The 14,325-nt window shown below is 36.5% G+C and overlaps 2 protein-coding genes across 15 annotated transcripts in view; one reads left to right on the top strand and one right to left on the bottom strand.

Annotated features, from left to right (window-relative positions):
* The window catches only part of IL15 (interleukin 15), a 64,475-nt gene extending 54,731 nt beyond the window's left edge, over window positions 1-9,744 (top strand). For 12 of the 14 annotated variants that reach the window (XM_040554808.1, XM_040554813.1, XM_040554805.1 and 9 more), the window contains 4 exons: window positions 1,187-1,268; window positions 1,817-1,858; window positions 3,516-3,659; window positions 4,226-4,556. In XM_040554808.1, coding sequence (XP_040410742.1) covers window positions 1,187-1,268; window positions 1,817-1,858; window positions 3,516-3,659; window positions 4,226-4,336 — 379 coding nt within the window. In that variant the 3' untranslated portion in view covers window positions 4,337-4,556. Of the gene's footprint in view, window positions 1-1,186; window positions 1,269-1,816; window positions 1,859-3,515; window positions 3,660-4,225; window positions 4,557-9,452 lie in introns of those variants that run through there. The other 2 variants (XM_040554809.1, XM_040554810.1) reach the window with 2 other exon arrangements.
* INPP4B (inositol polyphosphate-4-phosphatase type II B) overlaps window positions 7,237-14,325 on the bottom strand; it is a 347,812-nt gene continuing 340,723 nt past the window's right edge. The window contains exon 28 of the transcript XR_005819226.1: window positions 7,237-9,546. The gene's annotated coding sequence lies outside the window, so the exon portion shown is untranslated. The remainder of the gene's footprint in view (window positions 9,547-14,325) is intronic.

Raw genomic sequence — 14,325 nt, 5'->3', positions numbered from 1 at the left:
GTTGCTTTCGAAAGTGGATTCTCTCCTGCCATGTTATGCAGTCCTGCAGTGCTTTTTAGGCCATGGTCCCTTACCTTATTCTTTCTTTCTCTGATTAGGTTTAATCCAGTCAAGAATGCACCTTGGTCCTTATCTCCATCATAACCCTCAAGCTGTTCAAATTGTTGCAATTGAAGACCTCTACCAATTGCCATAGGTCTTTGCAATGAAAAAAAACAAACAAAAAAAGCAAACAAACAAACAAACAAAAACACCACAAGTGAACATGTTCAAATGTGTATGCTGGTTTATGTATATTAGATGCTTCCTTCCATTCTCACTGTTTCCTGTGTTAGAAAACCAGCCCTGATTCTACTGCCTACATGTCCTCCTCACTGTGCCCCTTCAGTCAAATCTCTTTGCTAAGGTCTGATATTAAGAAAAAAAGCAGCAAATGTCCTCTGATTCTTGTTATTTTTTTTTTCTCAAAAATCTTGCAATTTTTGAGCCTTTGTTTAAGGCTTAAGTGTTTAATAGCTGCTTGTTTCAAACTAAATTCCCAAAACAATTAGTTGACTTACTTTCTCTATACCGCCTTACATTACTTACAGTACAGCAGTATTAAATGGGATCCAAGTCAAGGATCCAAATAGGAAAATATTAAAACCACAGTTCACAGTCCAAAAATCTTCCAAAGGAGAAGAAAATTTTCCTTCCACCCTTTAGTGGTTCACTTCCTGTAAAATTTTATCTATAGCAGGAGAAAGCTTTCCTGTACACACACACAACAAACAAACAAAACACATATAAAAGGACACACAATATTTCTACAGTGCTAAAGATACAAGTTCCATAGTAGTAGAGGGGGAAAAAGTCAGTATTAGAGACTTAGAAATTTGTAATTTTGGAGGATATTTTGAAAGAATTGTAGATATTTTGCAAAAAATAGTTGAACATTTCTCTTGCATTATGTCCTATAGAACTAGCCTTTGAAAAAAATTGCTGACTGTTTATAGAGTGCGGCTCTGTGATATATATTTTATACATCAGTAGATTTTAAGATTTATCAAATGTACTTGACCCACACATTACCATATATATAACAACATATCTTTAGTATATGAATAATCTGTTACTCTTTTTTCAGCAGAAACAATGTGTGTACCTACTGCTTAGCCTAGTGGTCACTGTTTTTCTTCTGGTCTAGTGCTTATATACCAAAGACAGAGGCAGATCACTGCAAGTGGACAGATGTTCTGAAAGATTTGGAGCAGATCAAGACATCCAAAGTAAGTTCATTAAAAAGTCAACATTTTATATAAACATAGGAGCAGACATAATTAAACATTTAGCACAGTACTCCATTAAGAGTGTCAGTAACAAAAAGTATGAAATGGGATGTTTGTATAGTCCTGTTTTGTGGGTGGAAGTGAGGGGGAGTAGAAGATTGAAGGGAACTGGAGGTGAACAAATACGGTAGACTCTAGAATTAAATATTATTTTCATTCTCTCTTTTTTGAATATTTTATTTGATTTTTAAAAAATTTATTTTAGTTGGGTAGAGCAAGAACCACCATCTCCTAAGGAAAGGGGTAGAGGGCATGGGAGTTAGTTCCTTCTGAAAAAGTACTTGCAGAACTCAATTCTGATGAGCTTCCTCACAGTGAAGCCCATTCTGCAGGTTACTAGATGACTAAGATGCCTGACTTACTGACTCCCAGTACCTGGCTTGATTGACCCTTTCAACTTGGAGCTAATCCATGTCTCTAATATTTGCTTTATTACCTCTAAAGTCTGTTAGTTATTGCTCATAATTCTAACTTTCATATTCTTTTAGGACATTGATGTCAGTTTATATACTGCAAACACAGATGAGGATGTAAGTAAAATTAAAATTTAACCCAAACTGGTCTAATATGGTAGCTTCATTTCTTTACTAGCAATTTTCTCCTAAGGTAGCCTTGGTCTAATTTGAGAAAAGTTTCAGAAACCAGATCATTTGCCTTGGAAGTAGTTCTATTACCTAAATTATTTATGATAAACTGTGTAAGCTCGTATTATTTTTACTGAACTACCTGCTATTAAAATTAATCAACTAAAAGGGATGATGGAAAAGGAACTTACCAAAACAAACACTGAACAATAATGTTGGTATTTGTTTGTAATTTGAAAAGGGAAAAAAAGTGACAAAGAAAATAGTTCCTGAGATTATTATTTAACACCATGCACTACAATATTACAAGAAGAAAATATGGGAAAAGTGTCATATGGAAAGTAACTGTCAACATCTACTAGTATGTTTCTCTGCTTTTGCAATTCCTTAGCTTAGCAGCAAATAATAGGTAATATCAAGGATTTGGCTTTCTAATAGCTGGAAATTATAATTTATCCTGGAACCAATAAACTTTGTTATTTTTTAAAAAATATAATTCTTAGCCCAATCCTAGAAATCTGCCTAAAATATGATCATATTAAATGCAGTTTCCGTAAATTAATTCTTGACGAGACTATTTCATAATCCTTTATTGTGGAACTCAGTCAGCACTCCAGGGGACACATACAGTCCACTAAGAAAATGCATCAAATCAATACCCCACTTCTAGCAGTCATTTTTGGTATAGCCCTGCTGGAACATAAGCTGAATTCTTTGCTGTGGCAATGCTGGTAGCCTCCTCCTGAGAAACTGCCTTTCCTGGCAGCATAAAAGTTCACACAATGGCTATGCTAACTACACACTATACATGACTTCCTGTACATAAGAAGTTAACAAGAGTTTTCCTAGAAATAATAGACTTACTTACTACATCAGCACAGGATAGTCTCAGTGTGCATGTGGAATACAGTAAATATGATGTGTTCAGTGGACCTGGCAAGCCTGAGAAGGCACAGAGTCTAATGTATCTGTGCAGTTAGCTCTGTACAGTACAGGAAAAAAGGTCACAAAACATGCATGTCCACACCTGCACACCCATTCCCTTAACTGAAATGAAGTTAATTCCCTTAACTGAACACAGAAGTTAATGCACTGTAAAAGTGAATTTATTAGCTGGTAATGTCAGGAAGATTTTCTTAAAGTGGGAAGGCCTGATGTGAAAGTCATACTACCTGGGGCTTGTTCTTGGCAATGGAGAAATCAGTTCTTTTTTTCTTTTTTTTTTGTGTGTGTGTGTGTGTAATAATTGTTTCTCTCCTCCTCCATTCTTCATTATTTTGAATTAAGATCTCTGAATGAAAGTGCTAGAACTACTAAGAACAATATTAATTTAATTCCATTACTGTTAATTGTATTCCAAATTCCTAGCCTAATTAATTATATTCCTATTTTCTTCGTCAAGACACAAAGTTTTACTTCATCCTAGGAAACTGACTGGCTTATATGTTAGCTCTCTGAATCTATCTTTGCAGATACTTGAAGGTATTTGAACAGTAAGAAGAGATATCCAGTAAATAAAAATCAGCTACTTCTTGGTAAATTATATCCTACACTCAGGTATTCCATTTTAACCTTAAAACTACTAAAACTTTTTTTTTTCCAGAAAGAATGCCAAGAACCTATAATGAGATGCTTTTTCTTAGAGATGAAAGTGATTCTTCACGAATGTTATATCAAAAATTGTAGTAAAACACAGGATGTATTCAACATATTGAAAAATGGAAATGCAAGATTTAAAAATAATGAGGTAAGTAGTACCAACAGTCTGTGGAAAAGAAGTGTTTCTGCTACTGAAGAGTAGCAGAAATTTTGTTTTTCATAGATATGCAAAAGGTGAGATGGTACATATGAAAGCAAATGGGGAATCAGTAACCCAAACATATAATAATGAAAAGGCTACACATATAAAAATGAAAGAACGGAATTCAGTGATTTTTATAAAACCACTTCTAGGATTCCTATCAATGAAAATACTTGTGACTGGGCACACATGCATACGTCAAAGTGTTTGAATATGTATGCATAAATAATAGTTTGTAGCTTCGGTATCTAAAGTCACTTATGTTGAGACACATACAGAAAAGTGTCCTAATTTTCAAAGAGATAGGCCACTTGGATCTCTCACTGAGGCGCTGTGTCTTTGAAAGATGATGCTATACAGGAAGCAAGCCAGGAACAGAACATGAGTACCTTGGAAGACTCCAGCCGTGCTTTCTGTAGTAATTGACTGCATTGGAATTATTCACAAAAGTTCTCTATCTGAACAAATAGATCAGGTATCCTGCTTTACTACTATCGCATTTTCTTTTTCAGTTGAGTTCCACAACATCAAAAAAATGTAAAGAATGTGAAGAATATGAAGAAAAAAGTTTTACAGAGTTTATACAGAATTTTGTAAAGGTTATACAGAAGGAATGCAAATAATACACTGACCAAAAGAGACAAGCCGGGAACCAAGATTGTTCAAGAAACGTGCCTCAGAGAAATTAGATTGTCACCAACAATAAACTGAAAAGAACTTCACTTCTAGTGCTATTTACATACAATAAAAAAACAAAGAATAATAAAATCTCTGTAATGCATGTGTTCATAATTGAATACGTTCAAATAATATCACTTATGAAATATATATGGAAGGAATTTAACAAGTTTTTTTTTTTTTTTTTTAATCTGTATGTAACGTGTGTTTATTTCTTGCTAAGTCCCCTGGAGAAAAAAACCTTGCCTAACTTACCAGCCTTTCAGTGAAATTTTCTAAAATGATCTTAGGATATCTGTAGTGGGAATCTTCCTGTGAACATCAGATGACTGAACGGAGTTTCAGAGGAAAGCTCTTCTTTTATTATTAGTAGTATAAAATGATCCTATCCTATTAAAGCAATTGGCCATAGTTATTTCTGTTAGCTGAAATTTATAATTTTACTATCTGGGTTCCCCAGAAGATCTTAGCTCATCTCTCGTTTTTGTTGTTAGTCCTGTCTGACAGTTTTCCTTGCCTTTTTTTTTTCTTTTTCTTTTCCTATTAGTGCTCCTTCAGTGAACTAGTGTCAAAAAACAAGCTGAGGCCCATTTTTCCTACAGGTCTATTGGCTCTCTCATAATATTTTTATTCCTATTATGGTTTTCAGTTAAACCCACTTAGTTGCTTTACCTAAGACTTCAAAGTCAAAAACTTTAAGCAACCTGGTCTAGTGGGAGATGTCCCTGGCCATGGAAGGGGGGTTGGAATTAGATGATCTTTAAGGTCCCTTCCAACCCAAACCAATCTATGATTCTATGAAAGAGAAGGATAGTAGAGTACTGCAAGTCTATAGCTGATGGTGTGGTTTGTTCAGGCAGAAACAGCTAACTCATTAGACTTGAGTGATGGTGTGTCTCCATTCAAAATCCCCTTTTAAAGGGTTAGTAGAAGTGTTCACTGATGATAGTTCAATATAGAAATGAGATCTTTGTGAAAGCCAGAATCATGAATGGTAGTGGAAAAAGGCAAATTTTGAAATGCAGTTACCTCTTTTATTGGGAGATTTTCTGTTCTGGGGCAAATGTAACTCTGAAAGGGGGATTCTTTGTCCATGGTGAAGTAGCTACTGTGGGCTCAGCAGCAATTTTACATTATCCATTTTAGTTCATATAGCTATGTGAGAAAAAGAACAGCTAGAAACATACTTCAGGATCCATTCAAAGTCCATGAGCAAAAGCTCGGAGACACAACGAACATTTGAGTGAGTCAGCACAATGTGCAGTGGTAACACTTAAGAAGGAATGCAAATAGAGTATTCACTATATGTACTAACAGTCATTTTATGTAGCTATAGCAGTGTCTCAGCTGCTTCAACCAAGTTCCAAAGTTTAACGGAAGCCAAGAGTAGCTAGTGTATGTCGACTTAATCTCAAAGTAACAGTCACTGTTCTTTGCATTTTTCCTGCTGCAGCTTTCTGAAGAAGACAGAGATTTCAACATTCTGCTTTTTTCTTTTTTTTTTTAGCTAAGTTTAGTACAGCACCTGGTAAATAATGATAGTTACATACTTTAACAGAAAATGTGGCTGAGTTACCACTGTGTACATGTTTTGCCAGTTACATTTTTAAGTACTAAGGAGCTGTTCCATTGTTCAGTACTAGTGACTCTAAGAAGTAGGAATTATAGACATGAAGGTGCAGCAGATCATAGGGATTCAAGTGGCTACACTGGAACAAAACATAAACCTCCTATGACACAACAGCATCAGCGAATATTTCTGGAAGTATTATCTTCTTTATTAGCAAGATAAAAGACTTTTAAACATAAAATGATTGCCTAGTAGGTTATGGACTCCAGGTAAACTCACTTGTAAAGAGGTATGCTACAAACTGGCTCTCCTACACCACATAGCACTAGATTATCAAATAGCTACACATTCAGAGAACCTAGATTGTATGTACAATTGTTAATCAATTCATTTGTCTAAACACCTGCATCACAAATATTGTGCTTCTACTGTCAACCCACACTAAGTACCCTCCCATTCTTGTGAAACTTTTCTGCTTCCCATCCTTTCCCATTTTAATGTGGGCAACACCACAACAGGATGGCTATTAATGTTTTGTTGCATTTCTCACAGGAATAATATGGAGTAAATATATAGGAACAATATGACGATAATACAATATTTTATCATAGCAGTTTGCTATCTGTGCCATAGGTAAAACTGAGAAGCTATTCTATTTAAAAGTTGCCTTTCCTAGCTCTTCTAAGATCCATATACTTCCTTCAGTTCGCTTGAAATCTGTATTCTTGGAGTAAGACAGGACATATTAGTCCTGCCAACTTGGGATATTTTGCATCATCATTTTTGCAACAAGTAAAAGTTTTCTCTCCAGCCCAAAAAATCCCTAATATTTCTCATAATTGATAGAATCTACTATTTTTGAACAGTATACAGACAAATCAAATCATCCTTTTGGTCAATCTCCAAACATTAGTCACTAATATTTATCCAGTTAGTACTACATGGAACTCCCCAGTCCTCTAAGGCCACAGTACTGAACAGCAGGTGTTCATCATCATCGATTATGACAGCCAGGAATTTCTCCTCCTCTTTAACCTTGTGACTTTTTACATCACATTTTGCAAGAATCTTGTATACTCACAAGATAAGAAATGATTGATCTGGGTTTTCTTTGGCAAGCTTGCTACAATTAATTCAAAGATAATTACATCATCATGGATAATATCTGTAACTTTTTTCTGTTACAAGTTTCCCGTTTACGTGTATTATTTGACTTTTTACTTTTCTAACTGATGTCTTCAGACAGTGTTTCTCTTAGATTTGACAGTCTTCTTAGCTGTAGGTATGAGACATTTGGATAAAGTAGCTTATCCAAAATCCCTTGGATGTACTGTATTTTTATCACTGACATAATTCATTTTTAGGACCTCAGTCTCTAGTATTTTATATCACTAATAAATTATGAAGATCTACCTTGGGAAACTTAGAATTCGTAGCATTTCCTAAGTTGCTTTGAAGTTTTAAGTTATCCAGCTATGACATATAAAGTAGTGATGTTAACTAACTGTTGCCTTAAAGACGTAAGTTGTTTTTTTTTTGTGGTTGGGTGGTGGGGTTTTTTTTGTTTTTTTTTTGGTCATTTTAATGTTGTGTCCTGTCTTCCCCCCTTGCCCCCCCCCCCCCCCCCCCCCCCCCCCCAATCTTCTGGGATATCCTGAAAGCAGTGATAATTCTGGACAGTCAATGTTTTGTTTCAATGTTGGTGAAGCAATCCCAAGCAGATAAACTTACACAAAGCAAGCATTAATTATTTCAGTGGGTGGAACACAAGCTTTTCCAGCAGAGTACCTGTAACAGTACCTCCGTGGTCAAGAGACTGACAGTAGGACCAAGCTATTGAAATGATGCCTTGTCCTCATTAATGCAGGAAAAAGGACAATCACAAACAGCCAAGGACTCCTGAAACAGTTCTTTGGAAGTCATAATTTCTGACTCTGGGAAGTGGAGCGTCTAGTAGCTCCTTAGCAGTTGAGTAAGACGGTGATGATAGCTGTCAGGCTACCATAGAACATGGTAAATGAAATAGTAATTTCCAAAGTCCTGCTCTGATGACTTATCAAAGACCTCTATGACTTCACAAATAAAAATAAAGGGTAAGTAATTATTCCCTGGCCCTAAGACCAACTGGCACAGCACAGCTTACTTGGGGGCGGCCACATAACTGAATGAATTTGCTGCTATTGCCAGAAAGCAAGGAATATTTTTAAGCTCCAGTGATGTAAAGGGACAGAAAAATGATAGCAAGGATATGCTATAAGGAGTAACAAGGAAAGGGTGAAGGTATAGAAAGTATCACATCCCTTCCACCACCATCACCCTGGTCCTGGTCCTGTAAGTTATTGTATCACTGAATATTAAAGCTGACAATATTTGGGACTTAGACACAAATATCTGTGACTCCTCTCATTAAACTGTTAGCTACATCCTTCCAAGCCTGCAAATCATGACTGAAATGCACATTCCACTATTACAAGGTGTACCATATGTTGAAACGAGAGCCTCTTTTCTTCCTGCCTACATACGAATAGCATTTCAACAGCAAATTATCTTGGTAACTGATCTGTAACTACTAAAGGTACTCTATAACCACCACAACTGACAAAACCTTAAGAAATTTAGAAATAAGAGAGTAACACAGAGCTATTTCCTTGACTGAATATCATGTCAATGAATGCAGAAATTAGCAAATCTCAAGCTTCTCAGAAGTAGGGAGTAAGAATTAAGGAGCATATACACTCAGACACTGCTTTTAATAGCAACCCATGCCATGAATACCTTTGTTTATAAGAAATATAGAAGATATGGCTGTACCCTTGCCCCATAGTCAAATGTTTTCTTGCTTCATGGAAAAAAAACCTCTGTATGTGCTTTATTTTACAGCCCTCTTCTACTTAAGGGTGTTACACTTCATTTTGCTCTCATTAAACACCCAGACTACACTCATCTCCAACCTAACTGATTTCAACAGCAAGTCTACCCTAGGTTCTGCAGCTGAAACAGGACTGAAGAGACATACTAAATCTCTTGAGATACGTGTCCATTCCTTTGTTCTTATCATGTGCATCCCCATGCAAGAAAGAAATTCACACTATTCCAGCACAGTGTAGTTCTTCTAGACTGCGTCATTCTCTCTCTGCTGAACTGCTCTAATTAAGTTCTCCAACATTCACAGCAGCTACAGCTGAGACAACTTCAGTGTAAATATTTGTCTTGTGAAAGCTATAGTACTTGAAGTTGTCTGCATATTTTTGGTCATCAGAGTTTGAGTTTTGCTGAACCAGTCATTCCAGAAGGGTATGATTATACCTCCAAGCAACCCTAACTCTGCATCAAATTTTTCTTTTAATAAACTACAGTGTGAGATCAATTGTAAATACAGTTATATGAAATAGATCTTACAATTATTTGGAAGAGCAAAACAAAAAGCCTTACAAAAATATTTTATCCTCCAAAAAGGCAAAATAATGCTCACCTATTTTTTAACTCCTCAGATGCTGCCAGAAAGTCTTCCAGACCAGTTTTTGCACAACATTTGGGACTCTGAGACAGATGCTGGAATTTGAACAGTACAGCTGGACAACATTTCTGCAAGGAAAAGATGTTTACTTCATGAACATCATGAAAAAAAAGATGTTTTACTCACAGCTGCTGCTATGACACAAACATATCCAAGAGAGCTCAGAAGTCTATTCATGCTAGAGATCCCTGTTAGCTGTTTCCTCGTTGTAAGCAGACTTGCAAGTCAAATTATTTTTTACTTGAAAATAGTTTCTAACAGAGATTTATTTTTATTACATCTTTAGATACAATCTTTTAAAAAACTTAAGTTACAGCTTTATTGTAAGACTACTGATATCTTGTGAAAAGTATTCATTTGACAAATGAATGTCAAAAAATGTGTAATGAAGTAGTCTGAATTTTTCTTATGTCCCAGGATAATACTGTGTGGGGATACTAGTACACACAAAGAGTATATAGATTACATTCTCACGCTTTCTCAGTACTTCAGGGAAATTTATTGTGTTTTTTTTCTGCATTCCAAAAACAATTACTGGAATTTTCAAGTTTCACTATGTAAAAAAATACCACCAACTTAAAGTTAGTCTGAAATGTCTCTCTGTTAATTAACCCAGCAAAATCAGCTCAACATCATAAATCTTGGCTATGTCTAAAGTGACTAAGAATTTTACAGAACACATTCTCTGTAACGTAAAACTACAGACTTTTAAATACAGGGCAGTCTTTCTATGTAATTTTCTTTTCAAGATTGCTCAAACACTATCTGATATGTACCTTTAGCAATAATTTTACAAACAAATGTACAAACTCATTCTTTCTTTGCAAATAAAACCAAGTTTAGGTTTGAGATTGCTTATTTTTTCCTTGATGAAGAACTGAAAGCTTCTTTTGCCTGAAGTCAGAGAGCTGAGTCAAAACATACACACGTGATTTTAGAACTGAGGGAGATTTTTACCTCATTTTTAGCCCATCTAAAATAATGAAAACTTCCTCAGAATATATTCTAACAGGGAATGTTATTGTAAATCTTAGGCCAGAATTTCCGTAACTTCCCTGTAAGGATCCCGATTGTTAGCAATTTCCTTTCTAGGAAGAAATCCTACAACGTTCTGGCAGTCATTGCCTAAAATATCTCCACCTAAACTAGCCTTTTTGTCATCACAGTCATTCCAGACTCTTATGTTAGTTAACATGTAGCATTATTTATTATGGTTCTAATTTTCAAGCACATCATAGAGATTTTCTTTTCTTTTCTGCAACAGACCCACCACAGGCTGAGCCCATCAGTCAAGCATGCAGTTGCCTCTGTGAAAACATATTTAAGAAAGGAAGAACAAATGTCAGAGTGAGGAGGTGGGAACAAAGAGAGTAAGAAACAGCAGAGGGAACACCAAGGTCAAAGAAGAAGGTGCTTTATGGTGCTGAAGAGGAGGAGCTTTATGTCACTTGAGCAGATATCCCCTACAACTCATGGAAGATGCTCCAGTGGAGCAGTTGGATACTTCCTGAAGGAACTTTGGCCCATGCAGAGGCCATGCTGGAGCAGGTTCTTCCTGAAGGACTGCAGCCCACGTTGAGAGCCCATGCCTGAGCAGGGGAAAAGTGTGAGGGGGAAGGAACAGAAGAGAGAAGTCACTATGACAATCCCCCTCACCAATACCACCTCCTCAGTACTACTCAGGGGTGGGTGTAAGGGACCTCGAGTGAAGAAATGAAGTTGTGCATGAGAAAAGGGTGAGGAAAGGAGTTTTTTTTAAAGTTTGTCTTTATTTCTAACTTGCAAAATCTATTATCATTAGCAATAAATTTAGTTTTATCCAATTCAAGTCTCCTTTGCCCTCTACAGTAATAAGTAAGCAATCTGACTGTCTTTATCTTGATCCACAAGCATTCTCATCCTATTCTCTCCCCCTGTCCTGCCGAGAAGAGGGAGTGAGGAATCATCTGGGTAGGAGTTCAGAGCCTCGGAGCCCCCATCTTTAGCCAAGGCTGATCCAGCACACGCGTACAACAGGTTTTCAGTATAGAACTGCTGCCAGCATGTATCCGAGTTCAGAGGAGTGCAAATTACAGAGATCCCTAATCATATTTCACTGAACACAAATGACCTTTTAATTTATTATTCCAGCCTCAACACGTACTACTCAATATATTCAGCACACTAAATACATTTGGGAGTTGCTGTGGATTAAAGATTAGCTGGGACAAACTGAACTTTTCAACTAAGTAAGCAAGGGTAAAATACCAATTAAGCAATACTGCAGTACCACAAAGACAAAGCATGCACCTAAACAACAACCGAAAATACTTGGCCAGAAGTAATTTGTAAACTCTAGGTCTGCTTACTGCTAAGGTTAACACACAAAGTATGGATTCTCCTGTGCCCCCACTTCTACGTGTACGTAGTCCCAAAGAGGGTTTCTTACCACAGCCAGCAAACCAGGGTTAATGAACAAATTTGTGCAGAACTTTCCTCCCAACAAAGCCATCACTCTACCACAGAAGAAAACAGAAATGAATTATGACTGTGAATATCCTCTATCAAATAAACAAACAAACAAAAAACCCCACACCCTATTCTGAAAGATTAGTCAGTTCTAGCTCTCAACAGTAGTTGAGGCTAAAGAAATTGCACATAAGAGTTTTATATTTAGAGGGACAGTTATTAACAGTTATTTATATGTTTACACACACACACACACACACATATATATATATATATATATAAAGTAAAATACATTCTGACTATTCATGTGCCGGAGGATTTCCCAAATAATTTAAAGGATATTGAAGGGGATAGGCAAAATTAACAGTAGCAGTAAATAGGATCACAGTCTAGCTCTGTGTATCAGAAAGAAGAGAAAGGAAGAAGAGGAAGACAAAAGGAGAGAAGAAAGAAGAAAAGAAAGCAGAAAGAAAATGAAAAAGAAGGAAGAAGGAAGAAAAGAGAAGGAAGAAGAGGAAAGAAAACAAAGACAGAAAGAAAAAAAAAAGTAGCACTAACAAAAATAAACAAGAAAGCATGCTTCTAAACAAGAAAGCATGTTCCTGATCTAGGAACATGATGGACTAAAGAAACAAGCAATAAAAAAGCCATCTTTCAAAACTACTGCTTTTAGTGAGCTTGCAATATATCCAGCCCATAAATTGCAGGTTGATTTGGAGGCATACTCTTGGTCAGACAATGGGAAATGGATGAGCACTGGCAAAAATCTCCATGAAACTTATATATAGAGAGAGAGGTCAAATGGGATAGTCCTGCAACTTCTTGTTTTCTAAGCTTTAAAAGCTGCTATCTAAACTTAGCTAGACTTCAAGAGCACAAACTTAACAACAACAACAAAAAACCCAACAACAATCTTCAGTCCTTAAAATATCCTTTTTGCCTATTGGGTCATATACCATACTTGGGTATGGAAACAGATTCTTGCAAGTGGACAATTAAGGAAATAAGTAAGTTCCCACACACTGAGACCCTGAAACATCCCACAATCAAATACTTCAGTGATGAGCACAGAAGGCAAACAGAGAATGTGTGTTAAAATTATCACTGTATTTGTATTGAAAAAGTATTCCTGGGGATTGAAAAGTTTTGGAAAAAAATATTAAAACATTAGGAATCAGTGTTCACCATATATAAAACAGGGGCAATATCAGGCAGATAATGCTCGATAATAAACAGTGATTAATACTTTTCTGGAATATCATATTTTTTAACAAGAATTCTTCACTGAATACTGTGAGAATTGAATCCTCTCTGCTGTACAAAAGGGTTAAACCCTGCATTAGAGTGTTATTGGTATGCATTTACACTAACACAGCCAAGACAAAAATAAAGCTCAGTGACTTAGCAGTCAACTATAAAGGCCCATTTTACATCAAAAAGAATAATTTTATGAAAAATTATTTACAACTTAAAATCAATGCTAGTGCCTATCAAAGAGACAGATGTTTAATTTTGCATCTACTGTAAGACATGATGAATAAAATAATTGGAAGGTGCATTACTTTTGTCCAATATGCTTAGTGTCTTTTCAGAAATGACCCACCACAAATACACCTTTGAACTTAGGGCACTTCAAGTTTGAAAGACCTCCCTACTTGCTTCTCTCATGGGTGGGCAGCAAACTAGAGAAAACAGTATGACTACCAAACAGTTTACCTACGTTATGTCAATGGTTGTATCATAAGGGAGAGTTTAAGAACATGTCATAGACGACCTAAATTTTTACCAGATCACAGGATGAAGATGAAAGTGCTCACAATTCATGTGCTTAGGATAATTTCATATACTAAGCCTGAGCTAAACACAAATTTGTTAAGCTTCTTTTCCTGGAAAGAGACAAGACAGAGAAAACAGCAGTTAACAAAGCACCTCCCCATCTTCCACTCCACTCCCCATTCTGGAATTATTAATTACTGTAAATACACAAAATGGATATGTAAAATTGAGGTGGGCCCTCAAAGTTGATCCGAGGGCTGGAGCACCTCTCCTATGAAGACAAGCTATGAAGAGGGAGTTGGTGTTGTTTAGTCTAGTGAAGGCTGCTGGGAGACCTTGTTAGTGGCCTTCCAGTACTTAAAGGGGACCTTCAGGAAAGAAGAGGAGAGATCATACATCAGGGAGTGTAGCGATAGGACAAGGGGTAATGACATTAAACTAAAAGAGAGTAGATTTTGATTAGATATTAGGAGGAAATTCTTCACTCAGAGGGTGGTGAGGCACTGGAAGAGGTTGCCCAGAGAAGCTGTGGAAGCCCCATCCCTGGAGGTGTTCAAGGCCAGGCTGGATGGGGCTTTGTGCAAGCTGGTCTAGAGGGAGGTGTCCCTGCCCAGGGCAGCGGG

This window comes from Cygnus olor, chromosome 4, assembly GCF_009769625.2.
Source record: "Cygnus olor isolate bCygOlo1 chromosome 4, bCygOlo1.pri.v2, whole genome shotgun sequence".
NCBI lineage: Eukaryota > Metazoa > Chordata > Aves > Anseriformes > Anatidae > Cygnus > Cygnus olor.
This window is presented reverse-complemented; position numbering and strand designations above follow the sequence as displayed.